Source organism: Syngnathus floridae, chromosome 7 (assembly GCF_059516105.1).
Source record: "Syngnathus floridae isolate MCC-2025c chromosome 7, RoL_Sflo_1.0, whole genome shotgun sequence".
Taxonomy (NCBI): Eukaryota; Metazoa; Chordata; class Actinopteri; order Syngnathiformes; family Syngnathidae; genus Syngnathus; species Syngnathus floridae.
In genome coordinates this window covers 7,461,706-7,482,427 of record NC_142419.1, presented here as the reverse complement: position 1 = coordinate 7,482,427, position 20,722 = coordinate 7,461,706, and the positions used below count along the sequence as shown (strand labels likewise).

The window sequence follows — 20,722 nt, the reverse complement described above, 5'->3', positions numbered from 1 at the left end:
CCCTTTTCAGATTTTTCTATGCTCAATGAAAGTGATAATATGCTGCCCGATGAAAGCAAAAAAAATGTTTACTAGAGTAATTTACAACATCGAGACAGAGGACAAGGTCAGTTGTCAATGAGTATAAACAGTTGTGTGGAGGTAAGTGTATTTCTTTGTGTGGGATTGAATGCATCTCTGTCAATGGCAGTGTATGTGTATGCGTTACTGAGCATGTGTGCACAAAGAAGTCAGAGAAGAGGTTGGAAGAGCATGGATGTGAGCGTAGTGGGGTTGGACATGAAGGAGAGATGGACTAAAATCTGTTAATGCAGTTCAAATTAAACCTGTTTATGTGAATATAAATATCCCAGTGAATACATGATCACGTCTTTCTTTAATTCCCATGATTTCCTCTTTTCACGCAGAAGCTGTGTGGTTCAGTGCGCAGGTTACGTTTTTTTTCTGCTTTTCTTTTATAACTTGTGCTTATCTGCACTGGGCATGTCGCCCTTCATCTAGTTTCACTGTGGCCCATTAAAAGCCAGCAGCTCACTTTCAAACAATGGTGTGAGCAGCAATGTGCTGACTATAATCCGGACCCAGAAGCCCTGTAACTTTTCAGCACCACCATGTATAAATAGTCCCATATGCTCTGGGGTCAGAACGCCGTTATTGTGGAGCCCCCCTCGCAAACACTGTGCTGCTATTCTTTGGGGCCTGGTAAGGTAAGCCATCATTCTATTCAGCCTATAGTTAGAGCATTTACATTTGTGTGTCCCTTGTGTTTTTTGTTTCTGCTGAGACACATAAATGTTCAACCACATACTAGGCAGCCACAGGGAGGTCAACAATTGAGCATGTGAGAACCTTCTATCGAAGGAAGACAGCATGAGAGCTCACTGGCCACATCATTCGCTTGGATGAGATCCAGTTCAGTAGTTAGACCAAACATATTTTTGGCAACACAAACCTTTCTCATATTTCTACCTTGTGGCTACATTGACTAACCAAAATATAAGGGACACTTTTCGCGAGGGTGATATACAGTAGATTTTAATGAACAGCTCAATGCCTGAATTAATTGAAAATGCGCATTGTTTTTTTTTTTTTGCAAAGACATAATTCTTTATACAGCTCTTCTATTGGACCCCATTAGATCGTGCAGAAGGAACGTCACAATTCCACCACCAAACATCAATCATACTTGTCAATATGGCTCCCTAAATGTGCCTTTCAAAAATATTGTCAATTAAAAACAACATGAACATGATTTTTCTATTTCTCTGTGCTCTGAAGGTAAATTGCCATTACGATAAACGATAGCATGGCACAGAACAATCCCAACCCACTGGGACCATGGAAGGTGAGTCTTACCTCTTTAGATGGATAATTATTCACTGAAGGTAATCAGTAGTATGTAATGATTGGTCTAATGATGTGTACACACATTAGTGTGTGTCATCATCTGCATATGTATGCATTCATGTCCACTGCAGATCACAGTTTACGACCAAGAGAACTTCCAGGGCAAGCGGCTAGAGTTTACCTCCTCCTGCCAGAATATCATGGAAAGTGGCACTGACAACATCCGCTCCTTGAAGGTGGAGTGTGGAGCGTAAGTCATTAACAATCTGAATCAGTGATTCTTACAGTGTGGTACAAGTGTCACTTGTAGCACATGAAAGAAACTTTTATTTTTTAAACTTTTCATTTGCTTCTCAAGTACAAAATATTTTCAGAGTTCTCTGGACGTAAGCATCACGTGATGATGTTCTGCCAGTCCCCAAAAATCTTTAACTGTTTGACATTGCATGTGTGGATAGTTGGATCGGATATGAGCACTCCAGCTTCTGTGGACAGCAGTTTGTTTTGGAGAGAGGAGAGTACCCTCATTGGGAGTCATGGAGTGGCAGCATTGCCTATCACACTGAGAGGATGATGTCCTTCCGCCCCATCTGCTCTGCTGTGAGTCTTCCTCCAGGCTGTGACACTGATTCAGAGTTTAGAAAGCACACAGCCGGATTCACTTGTCATTAGTGCTCAATGTGTGCTGGTTAACACTAAAAAAAAGCAAGTACCAGAGTTTATTAACAGTGTTGACTTTCTATAGAACCACAAAGAATCTAAGATGGTGGTGTTTGAGAAAGAAAACTTTATGGGACACCAATGGGAGATAAGCGACGACTACCCATCACTGCAGGCTATGGGCTGGGGAACCAATGAGATTGGCTCCATGCAAGTTCAGAGTGGAGCGTAAGTTGTGTACATTTATGCAGATAATGGCTCAAGGGAAGTCAATCAACAATCTTATTTGACTTAAACCAGCATATTTTGCCTCTATTCTTGCTACAGCTGGGTGTGCTACCAGTTCCCTGGTTACCGTGGTTACCAGTACATTCTGGAGTGTGATCGCCATGGCGGCGAGTACAAACATTACAGAGAATGGGGCTCCCATGCTCAGTCGTTCCAGGTGCAGTCATTGCGTCGCATCCAGCAATGAGATCTTTCCTAAAGCTCCACGACTTCCGCATCCCCCTCCTTCCTCCATAATCATTCCAGCATTCCCTGGTGCTTTGTCATCAAAATGTCTGCCGCCATGTTCTGTTGCTGAATGCTGAAAAGCTTTGACTGAATAGAATAAATGATAAAGAGAGGGAGAAAGTGAGCAACAGCTGAGATATGGAACTGACCCCCGGAGAACAGAGGAAAATGAAGGTGTCTTCAAATGTCTGTGAAGTTGATGTCAGTCAGACACAGTGCAGGTGCAAGAGAAAATGGGCAAGTCAAAATAAAGAGTGAAACAAGCATCTGCAGCTAACACTCATGTACTTGTTTGAACTTTATGTTTTAATTCCATGACATTCTCATTCAAGGGCCTGATTAAGAACAGAGACAATCAAATGCGATCTAATAAAGGAGCTCTATCTAAGAGTATAATTATACTGTGCATATCTTACAATGAAGTTTCATTTAGCTTTCTTGTAGTTGTAGCTAAATTATTTTGTTAGAAACAGATTTCAGTACAATGCAATGCAATTCTACACCACTAACTGCAACAGCTTTGAGAACTACTTCTTAAAGTCCAGTGGTGTCAAACTCATTTTTGTCGCGGGCTACATTGTAGTCATAGTTTCCTTCAGAGGGCCATTATGACTGTCAACCCAGATAAATGGATGAACACCTCATATTATATAGAGTATAAGCTACAAAACAAACTGACAAATAACTGGTTTTCAAATCAGACGAGTAAAAATTGTTCAAATATTTTAAAAAGGTTATTTTTAAAATCGGAGACAATTTTTCAGTTTTAGTAATGAATGAATGAATGAATTCAATGCACAATTTGCCTTTGCAGGCCACATAAAATGATGTGGTGGGCCGTGTCCAGCCCCCCGGCCTTGAGTTTGACACCTGTGTCTTAGACAATAAAAAATCCAGAGTATTTTTTTTTTTTTTTTTAACAATTGATACAATTGATAATACAGTTCCTGCAATTATGTAGCATGGTGTATGTTATCTCCAGTGATTACAATAGTGTATTTTTAGTGAGCTTTGGCATACTTAAGTGATGATTTGTATAGTTTGCAACTGAGATATTTTCAAGCAGATGGCTTCTGAGATGGCAAAAAAAAGTCAGAATTTTGCTTCTTAATTCATATTTCATACAATCTTCACACAACCAGCAGTTTTTTCAAGTTTAGAAATTAATTAATAATAATAATAATAATGATGCGAGTCAAAGGCTTGCTTGGTATGTAACCTCCAATGACGTCATAAGGCTAAAAATAACGATCATGAATGTTCCGGTCCACCTTAAAAAAACAAAAGATCGCTTCCTCAAATGAAGCCCCGCCCCCTTTAACTAGAACGGAAGCAGACGCTAGCAGACAGCAAGGAGCTGGTCAAGAAGAAAACAGTAGATGTAGACGGACAAATAACATCAACAGACTTTTCTCTCCATAGTGAATTTCCAACTGGTGCGGAGGTGGAAATATCAACATGGCGCACAAAAGGAAGTCAGAGTCCGCGACTAAAAAACTACGGGTGTCACTTTTTGTCTCTTTTGTCTGTGTTGCTGTTCACCTCGGCGTTGCCGACGCCAGGCTACGCCGGACAAGAAGCGCCTCGACTAGCCAAACGGTAGAAAACTACGACAAATACTACAATTATGTCGATCTAAGCCGACGCTTGCGCTCCTACGCCCAGAAATTCTCTCACATAGCGAACCTATCAAGCATAGGTCAATCCGTGCAGGGCAGGGAGCTGTGGGTGATGCGGATCACCAAGGACCCCCATATAGAGTCCCCGGGGAAACCCAGGTTCAAATATGTTGGCAACATGCACGGCGACGAGACCGTGTCCAGGCAGGTTCTCGTCTATCTTGTGGAGTACCTACTGACCAAATACCAGGAGGAACCGCGGATAGCTAAACTGGTGAACACCACAGATATCTATATCATGCCTAGTATGAACCCCGACGGCTTTGAGATGTCCAAAGAGGGGGTCTGTGGCGGCCCCAGGGGGGGAAGAAACAATGCCAATAACAAGGACCTTAACAGGAGCTTCCCCGACCAGTATTCTAATAAAACTCCCAACTCAGATAGCGTTCCTGAGGTCATGGCTGTCATCAGGTGGATACTGGACAAACAGTGAGTGTAACACACACAGAAATCTCACAACTTGTTGCCCAGAAGATGGAATGGACTTTATGGTTTGAATGTGTGTTCCCTGTAGTAGTTCATTAGCAACTCATCTTCAAATTGTGAATAGGCCAGCCTTTGGTTTTGAGTGTATGCAAATCCTTAGAGGAAACTGTTAACAATGTCCCCTTTCCTCTTTAGGTTTATTTTGTCTGGTAACCTGCACGGTGGCACTGTGGTTGCCAGCTACCCTTTCGATGACTCAGCCACCCATGAGCAGCAAGGTCATTACAGCCAGTCACCAGATGACAGCCTTTTTCGCTACTTAGCCCTGGTGTATGCCAAGAACCACCCGGTGATGAAGACTGGGCAACCCAACTGTTCTGATACACCTGATGAGATGTTTAAAGATGGTATCACCAATGGGGCGCAGTGGTATGATGTACCAGGTAAGAAAGAGGCTTGGAAAATAATCATTGTAAATATCGTTTAGTGTCATCATGTGACCTGTTACCTAAAAGGGGCTTGTGTTGATTACAATGTTGGTCTACTTGGCATCTTATTCCTTGCAAGATCAAAGTCTGTTTTAACACCCAACCAGTGGCCATATGTTATCGCAGTCGAAAAGAATGTAAGTAGCTGTAAAGAGTTTCACCATCAAATAACTGGGACACCAGTATTCTACTCTTATTTTACATTTACATTTATTCTAAAGAGAGAAAGAAAGTAAACAACTGTATTTTGGTACCTGGTACCTTACGGTACCTGAGCGTAAGTTAACTGTGTTCTAGTATTTTTACAGTTCAAGCTAGTTTAGATATTAAATCTGCAATGTAAGCATCTACATTGAATACATTATTCATATTTACACTCTGGTGGCACTTGACTACATATGAAAAAGTGATACAGTATGTACAAAACTGTTTTAATACAGAGAATGCTAAAGCTATAACCAGAGATATTTGTGTTGCAAAAGCTATCGCTATGATGGCAACATTGTCTCTGGCCTCATATTGCATAAAACATCTGCTTCCGTCTTATCTAACCACAGCATGTGAACCTTCTTTGCAAACTGAAACTGAAGCTGTTTGCTTCACTAATCTGAACAAAACGCCAAAGCTCATATGTACGAACTAATGATTGCTATGTTTCATCAAGTTTGCCTACTTGTGATGGTGTAAGCCACAGACAGCAAACACAGTTCAGGGAACACTTGGTTTAACCATTAATTTGGTAGTTAGAATGGACTTTCTTAAGTTGTTTTTAGTCTTAACGCTTTTACTCTTACAGTTTTTTCCTCCCTGGCTAAATGTATAAGCCAACGGAATAGTCCTTGACAATCACACCATGTTGTTTGTGGTTCAATAAAATAATATACTGTTGTGCATCAAGTTGTTATATCCCAATAAGAACAAGATCACCTGTGGTTCATTCCCTGGTGTTAGCTTAGAGTTCAGCTACACAAACTTTGGCGCCATTGTCACCTGTCGTTTATGCTGCATACAGTCCCGGGTGTGACTCTGGATCCGGTACATAAACCCTCAGATAGCTACAGTATTTAAGATTAGGGCTGTCCTTCTCAGTCAGCATACAGGGCCGTGTTTACCTTGTGGTAATCTGTTTACATCTACCATTCAATTTAAACCATTGAGACAAATGGATGACTGAATTGTTACCATGCATTTGATTTGTGGGCATGTCATTAGCAGGAGAAGTTTGTAGTTCACATGGCACTTTGCAGAAGTTAAACTTGAATAAATGTCTTTTTGTTTTGCACTACGCAGGAGGTATGCAGGACTACAACTACATTCATGCAAACTGTCTTGAAATCACCTTTGAGCTGAGCTGCTGCAAATATCCCCCAGCGTCTGAGCTCCATAAGGAATGGAATCTTAACAAAGAGTCTCTCCTAGCCTTCATTGAACAGGTAGACATAACGCATTTGTTCATTAGCAGCTCCAATTTATTTCTCAAGCCCACGCACAATAGATGGTGTCCTAAAATCAAAGTTAAATCTGGAGAACTTTTTTTAGTAGAGATTTGGAACATCATTCAAACAAAAATGATTACATAAGTGTGCAAACTATTCATGTACATAAATATAAAATGATTCCTCAAATCGATTTACCTCATTTTAATGAAATGATCTGTGCCTAGGTCCATATTGGTGTCCGTGGTTATGTGAAAGATAGTGTCAGTGGTTCAGCCGTCACAAACGCCAGCATAGTGGTGGCAGGCGTCCGCCACAACCTGACCACCGGAAGCTATGGCGACTACTATAGACTTCTGCTCCCAGGAGTTTACAACATCACTGTTGTGGCCACAGGGTGAGTAAAACCAAAGAATGTTAGCAAATGCGTACTTGCTGAAATACAATGATATTTGCTGCAGGGAGAAAACCCATATTAGCCAACATAATGTTTTTTTATGTGATATTTTGTGGAGCAAGAGTCGGAACATGCTGGAGGAGCCTTGCGCAAGGGAATTTGACTACATTATGATTCATTTTCAAGGGTGGAGCTTTTTTTTTTTTTTAATGAGAAATGTCTCACTCTGCCATAACTCCGCTTTTTCTGTAATTCCTTGTTTAATTCCAAATTGTATGATGGAAGGGACATTTTAATTGTGAATTTTATTTCACAGTAACAACCAAACAGCAAGGTTTTTCACACAACCGTATTATTTAGACTGATATTTGAGTACATAAATATGTTTAAAGATGCAACTAAAAATCTTTCATCATTACACAGGTACACACCGGTGACAGTCAACAATGTACAAGTTTTGGATGGAAATGCCACAGAACTTAATTTTACCTTGGAGCCAGTTGTCATTGAGCCAAATCTTGCAATTAACATCACTCAGACCATACCCACTACGCCGTCAACCATTGACATCATTCATACCTCCATCTGGAGTAGCAACACCCCTCACACAACCCATTCCCAGTTGGTAACATCAGCAGAGACTAAAAGCACACCGACTTCATTGTCACCCGAGCCACAACCTGTTCAACCCCAGGAATTTCGCCACCACAACTATGCTGACATGGAGCTCTTCTTACGCAAGCACAGCAGCGAGTTCCCATCCATTGCTCATCTTTACTCCATTGGCCGCTCGGTTGAAAACAAGGAGCTCTATGTGATGGTTATCTCAGACAACCCCACAGTTCATGAACATGGTAAAATATTTAGTTTTTTTAGTTATGTCTCCTTACACACAAAGCCGTTGTCTAAAGAAAATTGTAATTCTCCTGCGCTTTCTCTCATTGCCGACCAGGTGAGCCAGAGTTTAAATACGTGGGCAACATGCACGGCAATGAAGTCGTTGGCCGGGAACTATTGCTCAATCTCATCGAGTACCTGTGCCTTAACTATGGCACCGACCAGGAAGTTACGGAGTTGGTCAACAACACTCGCATTCACATTTTGCCTTCGATGAACCCTGATGGTTACGAAAAGGCCAATGAAGGTATGAGTATGAAACACTTGAATCACTTAATAATATGCTGCAGGGCTACATTTTAACTCTCAATTACGTTCATCTCGTTAGTTCTGTGAGTTACCACATTGCGGTCATAATTGTTGAAAAGATCCTGGCAGCTATGAAGTGCTTTAGTTAAGTTAGTTTAGTGAAGTTTATTTCAAATATTTTTTTTCGGACACATTTAAGCTTCTCTTTATGCTTTCCATGTTGATATCAGACACGTCAAACATGAAGTACACGTTTCCCAATCTTAAGAAATCCAATGCAAGTCATAATGAAAGTCTTTTTCAAACTTATTTGATATGATGTGTTGGATCTAATACAGTGTGACAATATATTCAATCTGTATATATAAACAATCTGTGAGCGTGCTGTTTTTGCACATCAATCTTGTTACTGTAAAATACCATAGTTTCTATTTTTTTAACATTCTAATTTGTTGTTACCGGTAGTTACGTATGTTGAAATGCAAACTCCAGAGCAGGTAATTTTGTTACTTCTTGGATATGACTAGAGACAACCACTTGCATTTCTCTCTACACAGGTGATGTGAGAGGCTACAGAGGACGCAACAACAGCAATAATTTTGACCTGAATCGCAACTTCCCAGACCAGTTTGCCACTATCAAAGATCCCAGGCAGCCAGAGACTATTGCCATGATGAATTGGCTTAAAAGCAACCCCTTCGTCCTGTCGGCCAATCTCCATGGAGGTACGGGTTGCTTTTAAAAATGGACTTTTCTGTGTGCATACTTTTGATCTACAGTATGTTCCTATATCTGCATTTTTTTCTTTGTAAGTTTAGGTTCTTTGGTGGTCAACTACCCCTTTGATGACGATGAAGAAGGCAAAACCCGATACAGCAAGTCACCTGATGACAAGATTTTTCAGCAATTGTCTCTAACCTACTCACAGGTAACTCAATTGACACGTCATGCTTGGTGTTGTTCTTTCTTGAGCTGTCGTGTTCGAACTGAAAACAAAATGGGACGAAAGAGAGCACCACTAGCCCGCTGAAATATTTTGGGCAAGGACTTCCAGCAGTACTATGTTTTTTTTTTCTTTTGTGTGTTCACATGCACTTGCAGGAAAACCCTCTGATGCACAATGGGCACCCTTGTGTGAACCTGTACCCTGGCGAATACTTTACGGATGGCATCACCAATGGCGCCAGCTGGTACAATGTTGCTGGTGGGTCGATGGACACACACGCACACTACTAAATGACAAATCATAGGCTATGACAACTGATACCCTTCATGCAAACGGTGTAATTATAGTCAATATCGGAGCCTTATTAAAAAGTTTACTTTTCATAAGTCAGTGTACATTAAGGTCGGTTGTGGAATTGATCCACATCTTTAAGTACCGGCAAATGCCTTCAGATCTCTAAAATCAAATGGTACATATTGCTTATCAGAAAATGAACTTTCCTCAGGGGGCATGCAGGACTGGAATTATCTAAACACCAATTGTTTTGAGGTGACTATCGAGTTGGGTTGTGTGAAGTACCCCTGGGCCAAGGATCTGCCTAACTATTGGGAACAGAATCGCCGATCTTTGCTTCAGTTTATCCATCAGGTAAAAAACTGAAATAAATGTACTGTGATGTTTTTTTCTTTTCATCACTTTTGCATTTATCATTTGTGCATGTGCGTGACTCCTCAGGTTCACTATGGAATAAAAGGTAACGTGTCTGACATAAGGGATGGTATGGGGATACCCAATGCCACCATCCAGGTGGAGGGCATTGACCACAACATCACCACTGCTCACACTGGTGACTACTGGAGACTACTGGTCCCTGGGACTTATTCTATCACTGCCTCCGCCCATGGGTAAGATTTCAATGGGCAAGTAGCCTTGTTCGTGTACAGCCACTTAAAGATACACTCTGTCTTTTGAAGATATCAACCTGTGACGACATACGCCACCGTGTCCAAGAATGGCGCAGAAGTGGTTGATTTCCGATTGACCCGGCTTCATTCAGAAGCTAACGGCCTGTGGCCTTCTGGACACCAGCATAACCCATCCGAGGAGGAGTTTGAAAGCCTAATCAAGTACCTCTCTCTGGGCCAAGGTTTAGAACAGCTTGTCAAGAGCACGGACACAGAGAATAGTTTCAGATTCCGAGGTTACAAGGAGCTGTCTGCGTTCCTCCGAGGTCTTACCCTCAACTTTCCAAAAATTACATCCTTGCAGAGGTAGGGAGCCTTGCTGTGTTCTCGCCACCTTGGACTGCATATTGTTACAATGCATTCTAAAAATGTACTTCGTTTTCATTTAGTTTGGGCCACAGCGTTGAGTTTAGAACTATTTGGGCTCTGGAAATCTCCAACAACCCAGGAGTGTCTGAGCCCTCTAAGCCCAAGGTGCGCTTTGTAGCAGGGATCCATGGTAATGCCCCTGTGGGAACAGAGCTGCTTCTTGAGTTTGCTGCCATGTTATGCATCAATTATGGCAAAAACCTAGTCATTAGTAGGGTGAGTTTTTTCTTTTACTTTTGAGTGATGATATACTTTTTTTGACATGCATATCTTTAATACAAATCTCAACTCTATTTCAAAATGTTCTTTGTGCAGACAGAATAATCACTCACTTGCTCACTTTTCCTCCCATAGCTCGTGAATGAGACAACTATTGTAATTGTGCCATCAATCAATCCGGATGGAAGAGAACAAGCGGTGGAGAAGCAGTGCACATCCACTCAGGGCTTCACCAATACTCATGGCAAAGATCTGGACACGGACTTCTTTGGTCAGTTAAATGTTTTTGTTTGACTGAACACTTTAGACATAGAGAAACAAAATAAATTTTGTATTTTTGTATGTAATGCCCCTTTTTAGGCAATGCATCCCAACGATTGGTGGAACCACAGCCAGAAACCAGAGCAATGATGGACATGATTTTAGATAAAGGTTACACGCTGTCTGTGGCCCTTGACGGAGGATCCCTTGTGGCTACCTACCCTTATGACAAGCCTGTCCAATCAGGTAACTCAACAGCTAGGATGCTCTCAAACTTGTGGAGGTTTCTAACGCTCGCCAGCCTTTGATACGCCTGCAAAAAAAAAAAAAAACTGTACAGGAGCAAAGACAAAAATAATCTTTAAAGGTTTAAAGATTTAAATCAGGTTTTCATGACAGCTCTCTGTATGATGCAGGATACAGCTTCAATAATTCACTTTTTGTAAAAACTGTTAGCTAACATACTGTCATTCCAAGTTATGCATTAATTTTGTGAAGCGAGGTTCTGTTATACATGCTTATTTTATTTCAGTTTCAACACAATTTCTATACTACATCCCTTATAGACTTACGTGAGATTAATAATTATTTCTGTGTCCTGATGCTACAGCAGGCTGTAGACTTTTTAGTTGCGTAACATAATTGGGTCACTGTGTCCTCACGGCCCAGATTGACTTGACAAGCTAAACAGAGAAAGTTACATAACTGCAAGTCTCAAAGAACTTGGATAAAGGTATCACCTGAATGCTGTTTGCTGCTTGGCATCATGGGAAAGAACTAATCTGTGGTTTTGTTTTGTTTTACAGTGGAGAATGAAGGCACTCTGAAGTACTTGGCCAGTGTTTATGCCAACAACCATCCCAAAATGCACCTTGGCGACACTGCATGTTCAAATGGACAGAGTATGTTTTTCTACATCCTAATGACCTGCTTGTTTGTAGGAAAATGTGCAGGAGAGGGTCACATTGGACTATTTTCCAATTATGTGTTCTTGTCCCTAAGTGAGCTTATATGTCTGCAACTCTGCATACAACTACAGAAACCATAAAATTCCATCCATCCATCCTAGCTGAGTTTTGCCAGGGTACACTCAGGACTACTTACCGACCAGTCACACCTGTGAACCACTTATTCATTTTGCTGTTTGAAATAGTAAAAAGGAATTGATAGCTCGATTTGTGCGGTAGCCCTTCCCAAAAATTATGTTGCGTGAGATATAGTGCATAATTTTATCTCAACTGCATTTTTGAACGTACGCTACATGGTGGAATTGTATTTCTGTAATTGTTTATGAAGTGGAGGTTAAGACCTGGTGTCATTGTGTTTTTCTCTTTTTTTCAGCAAACAACATTCCAGATGGAGTTATGAGAGCAGCTGAGAGACAAAGTCACATGGGCAGTATGAAGGTACGACCTCTTGTTGCTTCACATAATAAACATAAATGTTTTGAATTTATACGAAAAGAAATTCCCCAACTTTTACTCAATTAGTAAATTTTTTTGTGTTTGGGTGTTTGCAGGACTTCAGCATGGACTTTGGTCAGTGTCCAGAAATCACAGTGTATACCGGCTGTTGTGTCTTTCCTCCTACTGAACAGCTTGCCACACTCTGGGCAGAAAATAAAAGGCCTCTTCTGAGCATGCTGGTGGAGGTGCGCTGCCTGATTTTTTCTCCCCAAATGTATACTTTCTGTCCACCTTTACTTTCAAATTTCTTCATACATCTTTAACCCATCCAGGTCCACAAAGGAGTGCGTGGAGTAGTGAGAGATAAAAGTGGGAAGCCTATTGTTGGCGCCGTCATCGTCATGAATGGGGGTGTGAGAGTCGTCACTGCAGAGGGAGGTTATTTTCGGGCCTTGCTGGCACCTGGCAACCATAACATCGAAGCTGTTGCTGATGGTTACCAACAGCAACGCCAAGAGGTACATGCACACATACTCATTACGTATGATACACTTTTGAAATCTAGCTGTATAGTACTGATGGTATAAAAATAGTTTCCTGTGTTCAATGACTTAGAAGAAAGTATACTATTTATACACAAGGGCAGAGATACAGGGTGGCCAGGGGTGACTGAAGCCATCCCTTCTCACTCTGTAGCCACCCCTCTGGCTATTTCACATGGATTTTAGTATAGAACATTCAAGGAAAAACATTACTTTCACTTCATATAAAAAAAAAAAATAATAACAAAGCAAGCAGATATTTTTCATGGAATAAAATGCACTCGTTGCAACGTCAACACTGTTTACAGTGGGGATGGCGTGCTGCTGACCTCGACTCGGGACGTCCTGAGTCGGTGGGAAGAATACGTCGAAGACCTCCTCAATTCCACCTACACGCCTTCCATTGAGGAAGCAGGGCCTGGAGACTCTGAGGCGGATTCTCCAATCTCTGGGGTCGAAGTCACTGAGGTAGTTAAAAAACTCCTCGGTGGCAAGGCCCCGGGGGTGGATGAGATCCGCCCGGAGTTCTTAAAGGCTCTGGATGTTGTGGGTCTGTCATGGCTGACACGCCTCTACAACATTGCGTGGACATCGGGGACAGTGCCTCTGATTTGGCAGACTGGGGTGGTGGTTCCTCTCTTTAAGAAGGGGGACCGGAGGGTGTGTTCCAATTACAGGGGAATCACACTCCTCAGCCTCCCTGGTAAGGTCTATTCAGGGGTGCTGGAGTGGACGGTCCGTTGGGAGGTCGAACCTCGGATTCAGGAGGAGCAGTGTGGCTTTCGTTCTGGCCGTGGAACAGTGGACCAGCTCTACACCCTAGGCAGGATCCTCGAGGGTGTATGGGAGTTCGCCCAACCAGTTCACATGTGTTTTGTGGACTAGGGGAAGGCGTTCGACCGTGTCCCTCGGGAGGTTCTGTGGAGGGTGCTTCGGGAGTACGGGGTGCCGAGCCAACTGATAAGGGCGGTTCGGTCCCTGTATAACCGATGCCAGAGTCTGGTCCGCATTTCCGGCAGTAAGTCAGATTCGTTCCCAGTGAGTGTTGGACTCCGCCAAGGCTGCCCTTTGTCACCGATTCTGTTCATAATTTTTATGGACAGAATTTCTAGGCGCAGCCGAGGCGTTGAGGGGGTCCGGTTTGGGGACCTCAGCATCGCGTCTCTGCTTTTTGCAGATGACGTGGTGCTGTTGGCTTCTTCAGGCCATGATCTCCAGCTCTCGCTGGAACGGTTCGCAGCCGAGTGTGAAGCGGTCGGGATGAGGGTCAGCACCTCCAAATCCGAGTCCATGGTCCTCGATCGGAAAAGGGTGGAATGCCCTCTCCGGATCGGGGATGAGATCCTGCCCCAAGTGGAGGAGTTCAAGTAGCTTGGAGTCTTGTTCACGAGTGAGGGGAGGATGGAGCGCGAGATCGACAGGCGGATCGGTGCAGCGTCGGCAGTAATGCGGACCCTGTACCGGTCCGTTGTGGTGAAGAGAGAGCTGAGCCAAAAAGCAAAGCTCTCAATTTACCGGTCGATTTACGCTCCTACCCTCACCTATGGTCACGAGCTATGGGTCGTGACCAAAACAACGAGATCCCGGATACAAGTGGCCGAAATGAGTTTTCTCCGCAGGATGTCCGGGCTCTCCCTTAGAGATAGGTTGAGAAGCTCGGTCATCCGGGAGAGACTCGGAGTAGAGTCGCTACTCCTCCACGTAGAGAGGAGCCAGATGAGGTGGCTCGGGCATCTTATCAGGATGCCTCCTGGACGCCTCCCTGGGGAGGTGTTCCGGGCATGTCCCACCGGTAGGAGACCCCGGGGACGACCCAGGACACGCTGGAGAGACTATGTCTCTCAGCTGGCCTGGGAACGCCTTGGGATCCCCCGGGATGAGCTGGATGAAGTGGCTGGGGAGAAGGAAGTCTGGGAGTCCCTCCTAAAGCTGCTGCCCCCACGATCTGACCCCGGATAAGCGGAAGAAGATGGATGGATGGATGGATGGATGGATGGATGGATGGATGGATGGATGGATGGATGGATGGATGGATGGATGGATAAAATGCACTCTTACCAATCTTTCATAGACACTCATAAAACAAGTAGGAACAAAAAGCACCAGGAGAATTAAGACACTTGTGTTATTGTAATTTTTCGATATGATTTGAATGAAGGAGCCATTGATTGTTGTTTGCAAAATATGGGGCGTCTGTCACAATTGATCACTGCTTGACTGTTTGCTAGTGAATAAGTGCATGAGAGCAAAGTAGACTATGAAATGAGACACAAAAGCAGATTCTAGTGAATTAAGCGCACATTTTATTTCATGAAAGTCAGGCTGCAGATGGATGCACGCATGGCCACCCTTGGTCGACCCTCACTGAGTCACTGGCCATCCCACTGAAACATTTCTGCTTACGCCCCTGTTTATATTTAAATAAATATATGGTGTGATAAGAGGAGCCCCTCAGTATTACCATTGGAGTAAATAATATTCAAAAAAAGCAGCTTACTCATGAAGGAGTTTGGTCTTAAACTTACCAGGTCACATTAAGTCTATATACACAATGAGTCAATTTCTTTAAGTCCCCATTCCATTCCATCCATCCACCCCCCTAATACAATAACAAATCTCATGCTTAGGTTAATTTGGTGTCGTATTGGTAGCCACTACTCCCTGATGGTCCAGTGGTTAGGCTGCGGAGCTTTCATCATCCGCGGCCTGGGTTCGATTCCCGGTCAGGGAACCATATGTAGCCATAGGGGGGCACATGCCAGTGTCACCACTGTGCTGGTCCCTAGCTCAGGTGCATGCAGAGGGTTGGGTCAGTAAGGGCATCCAGCGTAAAAACTGTGCCAAACACTTCTCATGTGAGTCATCTGTATCGTCGCTGTGGCGACCCCTTCAGGGAAAAGACGAAAGGAGTCATCACATTGGTACACACAACATTAACTCCAAAGGTGTATTTTGGCCATTATGAACCCACACGCATTTAAACTGCAGCATGTAACAATTTTTAGCTTTGCAGCAAAACATGACCAACAAATCCGTGAGAATGCAAGCAAAAAAATAGTTTCATATTTTGGAGCCGTGATTAAAAGATTGCATGCTTTATTTTGGAAAGCCTTCATTACAGTCGATGTCTATGCTGGGTGTTGTGCGAAGCAAACAAAAGCGCTCCACTACATTCACTGTTCCTTGTGACTCAGATATCTGAAGCATGGGGTAGGCCAGCTCTGTAAACAGGTGCTCCTTAATAGTGCGTCCCAGCTCCAAATTGTACGCTCTTGGCTTCCCACAAGGACTTAGGAGCAGGGGATCCACCACTAAATGATACATGTTTTGGTACTCTGCTACCGTGAAGCCATGGATCATTAAAGGTCCCGATTCTGGTTCTGACTTATATGTCACAACACCGCTGGAGCAAATGTCACTTTTTGCTTTGTCACTGAGAGTCACATGGGCGTCTGGAAGAATTGCAGCATTGCATTTATATCGGTTCTCCAGCGGTCTCTGCACACAATCTCCATCTTTCTGCTCATTCCCCACATCCAAGTCAGTTTTAGGTGCCACCATGTAACTCCTTTCCTTTGTTGTTTCTCCATATTTCTTCGGACATCTAATGCGTCGCCTCAAGCCATAGCAACTCATTTCATATGCAGCATCTCTAGAAGTTAAAACAACATATTTTTAAATGGATACGCATTATGCAAATTAGAAAGTAAGATCAAGAGCTGGACTTACTTTTTTACATACAGCACTTGTAGAGTGTTTTCAGTCGTCATCGCTGAATCTTCACTTGGATGCCCTCAGTCAACTTTTCACGATTATATTTCTTAACCACTGAATAATTAAAGGATGAAAAAGACTAGTGGTCTTTGTATTTCATACAAAGGCTGAAGTAAAAGGCTGAGTAATGCAATGATTTTTTTATTTTTTTTTTATGAGCGGGTCCTTAACTCCTGTTTGTCACCCATAAGGCAACCTGTTGCAGGTTGGGTTGAGTAGTCTCACCTGCATAGGTGATCCTCTAATGAGGCAGCGTCATTGCTAAAAAAAGTTCAACCAGGTATCACTCGGCTTTTCGTTCGAGAGCAGTAAGAATCGAGCAAATGTTTTACCGCGTGTGTTTTTTTGCCACCGCCCCTTTTTCTTCGACAGTGCTCAAAAGTGCAGCAGTAGTTTCATGCATCCATGAAAACTTCTAATTGTGCATTTCTCACCCTTTTGTTAAAAATTGAACAGATGGGAGCAAAATTAATACAATAACTATTGCCTATATTTGTTTGTTTGGTGTGATGTGTTACAATTTCAAAGATTGCATGTCGGCTACAGTTTTAAGTCATTGTTGCCATGTCTCGACTCAGGTGGTGGTGTCCTCCTATGAAGCAGCAAGCTCTGTCATCATTGAGTTTGATATGGATCACAGCATCTTTGGTCTACCAAGAGAATTTGTGGTGGCCAGTGCAGGTAATCTTATTCAAACAGAAGTGTCAAGTCCAGGTCCACAAAGTAAAAACCAGCAGAAAGAGCATGCTCGTGCGGAGCTTGTTTACCTGACTGCTAATTGGACGTGCCTTTAGCTAAAGCCAAACTGTGGCAGGGTTTTTACTCTGGTTGTGGATTTGGCACCTTTGCATGTAAAATTAACTTCTGGTTTACCACTGTGGACCCATTAGCATACAATACAAGTGTATAGCATCATAATCATTGTCGAGTTACATGGTGGATAGGATGGTAAAAGATGGTGCGTGAGTGTGTATTGGATTTGGCCCAGACGAATTGGCTAAGATGAAATTCCAAATTTCAAAGCTTGACATGGAAGACCTGAAGAAGGGGGCCTGAGTAGGGGTTACTTAAAAGTTAGTTCTTCAAAATTAGCTATTGTTAAATTGGTAAAGGGGAATTTGTTGGTTGAACCAGTAAACCTCCATTCCCGTTCCAAATTTCACAAGATGGTGCCGAAGTCAGATTGACCTAACATAGTAAATTAATAGTTTAAAAAGTCATCGATTGGATGAAGACTTGTTCTGAAGCACAGCAACACACAATTTTGGAGTATGTTATATTATTTTGTTTTGCTATAATATACTTTGAAACTGCTTGAATATTTTAATTTGCTATCTAGGGAAGCCCATGCTCATCGTTAGCTAATGAGACATGTTAATCACAGTTAGAGTAAGCTGCAATATACTTTTTCATTCTGCTTTGCAATACTGTATAGTTAGTAGCAACTTGAGCAGCATCATAGCACTGATGTTTCATTTACACATGAATGTATTAAGAGTTGAGTAAGGACAAGGGGCTGACAGTGATACCGTGGGTGGAAGACTGCAATCCCACGCTTGAGCTTGATCTAGAGGTCACCAGCTTGTCAAAATACGTTTTGAAGATGCTCGAGTGTTTTAACCTGCTAAGAGAATCCACAATCATAGTTATGATTGTGTTAAATTGACTATTGTGAAAGTATGTGTTATTATTGTCACGATGTTTGATCATTATCAAACATGTATGTAATATTGATGTTCCATTAACACATGAATGTATAAATGTGAGCGGAGACAAGGAGGCGGAAAGGGTTAATGGTGATACTAAGTGGTGGAAGACTGAGATCCCACATATGAGCGTGACCTCGGTCACGCTCATCCAGTTGAAGCCTAAACAAAATGCTGTTTGACGGAACACAATTCAGAGAAAAAACATTTGCAAATGTCTCGTTGATGGACAGTTGACAAGATTTGGGAGTGGGAAACAGGATGAAGCAGCAGAGGGGCTAAAGTACAGAATTTTACCCTTTAAACGGAGAGCCGGTCACTTACATCAGATAAGTGCACGATTGACATCATTTAAAAACAAAATTAGATGAAAAGCCAAATCAAGGTAAAATGTTAACAAAAACAGTATTATTTTATCCAGATTTGCAGGTTTTTAATTTTGTCCCTTCAGAATTGTTTCCCTGCTGCAAAATTGACATTGGTGCCCACCTGATTAGATCGCTTCTTTCTGCAGCTGCCTCCATGACGGCATTGGTGATAACAGCCTGCATCATCTGGTGTGTGTGCGCTGCCAAGTCCAATCGGCAAAAAGATGGCTTCCATCGTTTGCGGCAGCATCGAGACGAGTACGACGACGAGATCCGGCTTACGTCAATGGGCTCCAAAAAGTCTCTCCTTGCCCACGAGTTTCAGGATGAAAGTGAAAGTGATGAGGATACGTTATATGCCAACAAAATATGAAAGAGCCTCTGCGATGTTTATATTTTGCTTCTGCAAGATAAAACCCGGGATAGCAAGAATGTGGACTTGTTGAACTTGAGGTGTTTTATCTGCCTCCTCATGAATGCACCAAGACTGAAACACTCTTTTTGACACTGATGGGTTTTTAAAACCTGCTCAGTTATTAATCTAATTGTTGCGGCATCATTGACAAAACGTTGCGGTCGTCTTTTGGTGCTCAGTCTCAACCTAAAGCTTTGATCCTGTGCGCCGCTCATCCGTCCCGCCTTTGAGTGCCCAAAGTTTTGGTGACCTATCAGCTTGTCCTGGAAAAAAAAATTAGAGCATAAAAGTACATATGATTTATTGTCCTCACCATCCTGTGTAAATACTATGTAAGATTGGTGATGACATCTTTCTTTTTTTTTTTTTTTTGAGCGCAACAACTTTGCAACAAAAATGTCCTGAGTCCCTGGAGGGTGGATCCACTTTTGTGCCTTGGCTTCTCTGGAGCTGCAATGTAGGAAGTAGAAAACATTTGGGCCTTCAAAGTTTATGATCCATCCTATTCTCAGGGGGTAGGAAGACATACAAATTAGACCCCTCTGTTCTGATGTTGCACTATTCCTACGCTAATGATTTTGTTTTCCTCAAGGAAAAGAACGAGTTTCTCGAAAGAGTGTCAACATTAGTCCCAATCACTTGCACTGTAAATGGGGAGGAAAAAAAGAACGATGTCAAGGAACAAGCAAATCTTTTAACAAATGTCAAATGATGAATGTCCATTTTATTTTTTAATGTACTGTTCCTTTTATTATGGATCTGTATGATTGAGTAAATGGAAAATGTCAAATTCTGTCCTCACTTTAATCAAGAATGTCCACATTTCTTTTGAACAGGAAAATGCCATAGCATTTGGCATCATAGAAAGCTCACCCTCAACCAAATCATTTACCTCACAATTTAGTTCCTTATGAAGTGGAACATACCATAATTGTTCCGCTACAGCATATTATTTTCTTAAAGACTTGCCTTATTTTCCAGTCTCTAAATTTGTCTTTTCAAATGTAATGTTTTGGGATCCCCCCCCCCTGTTCTTACCATGTCAGACTGAATGTGCGTGTGGTTTGGGAAGTCTGGAAAGTCTTCCAATGTTGAAGTTTTATATAAACTGGAATGTATGTTTGTCACATGTAAATGAAAGAATTGGTGAAATGTGCGTGATTCAATGTCAACATGAAATTCTGTTGATTAATAATGTTAATCTGCCCCAAAACCTCTTGAGACAAACAATTTCCATTGTTCATTGTTTTAGTCTTGGTTTAAGAATGGGTCATTTCTGGGAATGGTGAACTGATGCACAAAGATCCTGTAACATTATTGCAGTTTGTCTAATGTCAATGACATTTTTGATACTAAAAAAAAAAGGAAAGATCATCGTTGCCTGAGTTTTGAATACTCAGTGATTTGTGTCATGATGTAACAGGATAAATATTTTAGTTTTACAATTGCAGGGAAGACGTGTCTCAGAATTAACGAGTAGTGTCTTGTTTAGTGTTCTGGCAGACTCTACTTTCGTTCAGAATCACGCAGGCGTGCTCATTTACAGTAGCACACTAAGCAGTGATTCCAGTGACATTTAAGCATACCATAAAAGATGTGCTGCAGGGAATTATCTAAATAATCAAATCTAGGATTTTAAATGTGCCATGTGTATGA

General features: G+C 42.2%; 3 protein-coding genes and 1 non-coding gene across 5 annotated transcripts; 3 read left to right on the top strand and 1 right to left on the bottom strand.

Moving 5' to 3' along the window:
• The first annotated feature begins 544 nt into the window (after positions 1-544).
• cryba1a (crystallin, beta A1a) lies at positions 545-2,929 on the top strand. Of its 2 annotated transcripts, none has more exons than XM_088381626.1 (6): positions 545-707; positions 1,279-1,345; positions 1,479-1,597; positions 1,806-1,947; positions 2,093-2,235; positions 2,335-2,929. In XM_088381626.1, exons 2-6 carry the CDS (start codon positions 1,307-1,309, stop codon positions 2,480-2,482), a joined length of 591 nt encoding a protein of 196 aa, XP_088237752.1. In that variant the 5' UTR covers positions 545-707; positions 1,279-1,306; the 3' UTR covers positions 2,483-2,929. The 2 variants fall into 2 exon arrangements, with proteins under 2 accessions (XP_088237752.1, XP_088237753.1); XM_088381627.1 differs by having other exon boundaries at positions 608-702.
• A 909-nt stretch (positions 2,930-3,838) lies between these two features.
• Positions 3,839-20,438, top strand: cpda (carboxypeptidase D, a). Its single transcript, XM_088381065.1, has 21 exons — positions 3,839-4,631; positions 4,824-5,071; positions 6,407-6,549; positions 6,780-6,949; positions 7,373-7,803; positions 7,902-8,093; positions 8,653-8,820; positions 8,914-9,023; positions 9,197-9,299; positions 9,547-9,689; positions 9,777-9,946; positions 10,016-10,312; positions 10,396-10,591; positions 10,730-10,865; positions 10,955-11,101; positions 11,662-11,757; positions 12,197-12,261; positions 12,375-12,506; positions 12,594-12,779; positions 17,156-17,258; positions 18,798-20,438. Exons 1-21 carry the CDS (start codon positions 3,982-3,984, stop codon positions 19,022-19,024), a joined length of 4,113 nt encoding a protein of 1,370 aa, XP_088237191.1. The 5' UTR covers positions 3,839-3,981; the 3' UTR covers positions 19,025-20,438.
• Positions 15,462-15,534, top strand: trnae-uuc (transfer RNA glutamic acid (anticodon UUC)). The gene has a single exon. It is a non-coding gene; the product is annotated as a tRNA-Glu (tRNA).
• LOC148394968 (uncharacterized protein C22orf31-like) lies at positions 15,883-16,834 on the bottom strand. Its single transcript, XM_088381066.1, has 2 exons — positions 16,533-16,834; positions 15,883-16,455 (listed from the first exon to the last, which is right to left on the bottom strand). Exons 1-2 carry the CDS (start codon positions 16,571-16,573, stop codon positions 15,900-15,902), a joined length of 597 nt encoding a protein of 198 aa, XP_088237192.1. The 5' UTR covers positions 16,574-16,834; the 3' UTR covers positions 15,883-15,899.
• Positions 20,439-20,722: the final 284 nt, after the last annotated feature.

What these genes read in the sequence shown, in the direction of transcription:
- cryba1a (XM_088381626.1), top strand. Translation starts at nt 1,307, where the DNA reads ATGGCACAGAACAATCCCAACCCACTGGGACCATGGAAG. An exon ending in TCCGCCCCATCTGCTCTGCT is followed by an intron (nt 1,948 to 2,092) that starts GTGAGTCTTCCT and finishes GACTTTCTATAG; the next exon opens with AACCACAAAGAATCTAAGAT. An exon ending in ATGCAAGTTCAGAGTGGAGC is followed by an intron (nt 2,236 to 2,334) that starts GTAAGTTGTGTA and finishes TTCTTGCTACAG; the next exon opens with CTGGGTGTGCTACCAGTTCC.
- cpda (XM_088381065.1), top strand. Translation starts at nt 3,982, where the DNA reads ATGGCGCACAAAAGGAAGTCAGAGTCCGCGACTAAAAAACTACGGGTG. An exon ending in CCCCACAGTTCATGAACATG is followed by an intron (nt 7,804 to 7,901) that starts GTAAAATATTTA and finishes ATTGCCGACCAG; the next exon opens with GTGAGCCAGAGTTTAAATAC. An exon ending in TTACGAAAAGGCCAATGAAG is followed by an intron (nt 8,094 to 8,652) that starts GTATGAGTATGA and finishes CTCTCTACACAG; the next exon opens with GTGATGTGAGAGGCTACAGA.
- LOC148394968 (XM_088381066.1), bottom strand. Translation starts at nt 16,573, where the DNA reads ATGACGACTGAAAACACTCTACAAGTGCTGTATGTAAAAAA. An exon ending in CAAGTGCTGTATGTAAAAAA is followed by an intron (nt 16,456 to 16,532) that starts GTAAGTCCAGCT and finishes TTTAACTTCTAG; the next exon opens with AGATGCTGCATATGAAATGA.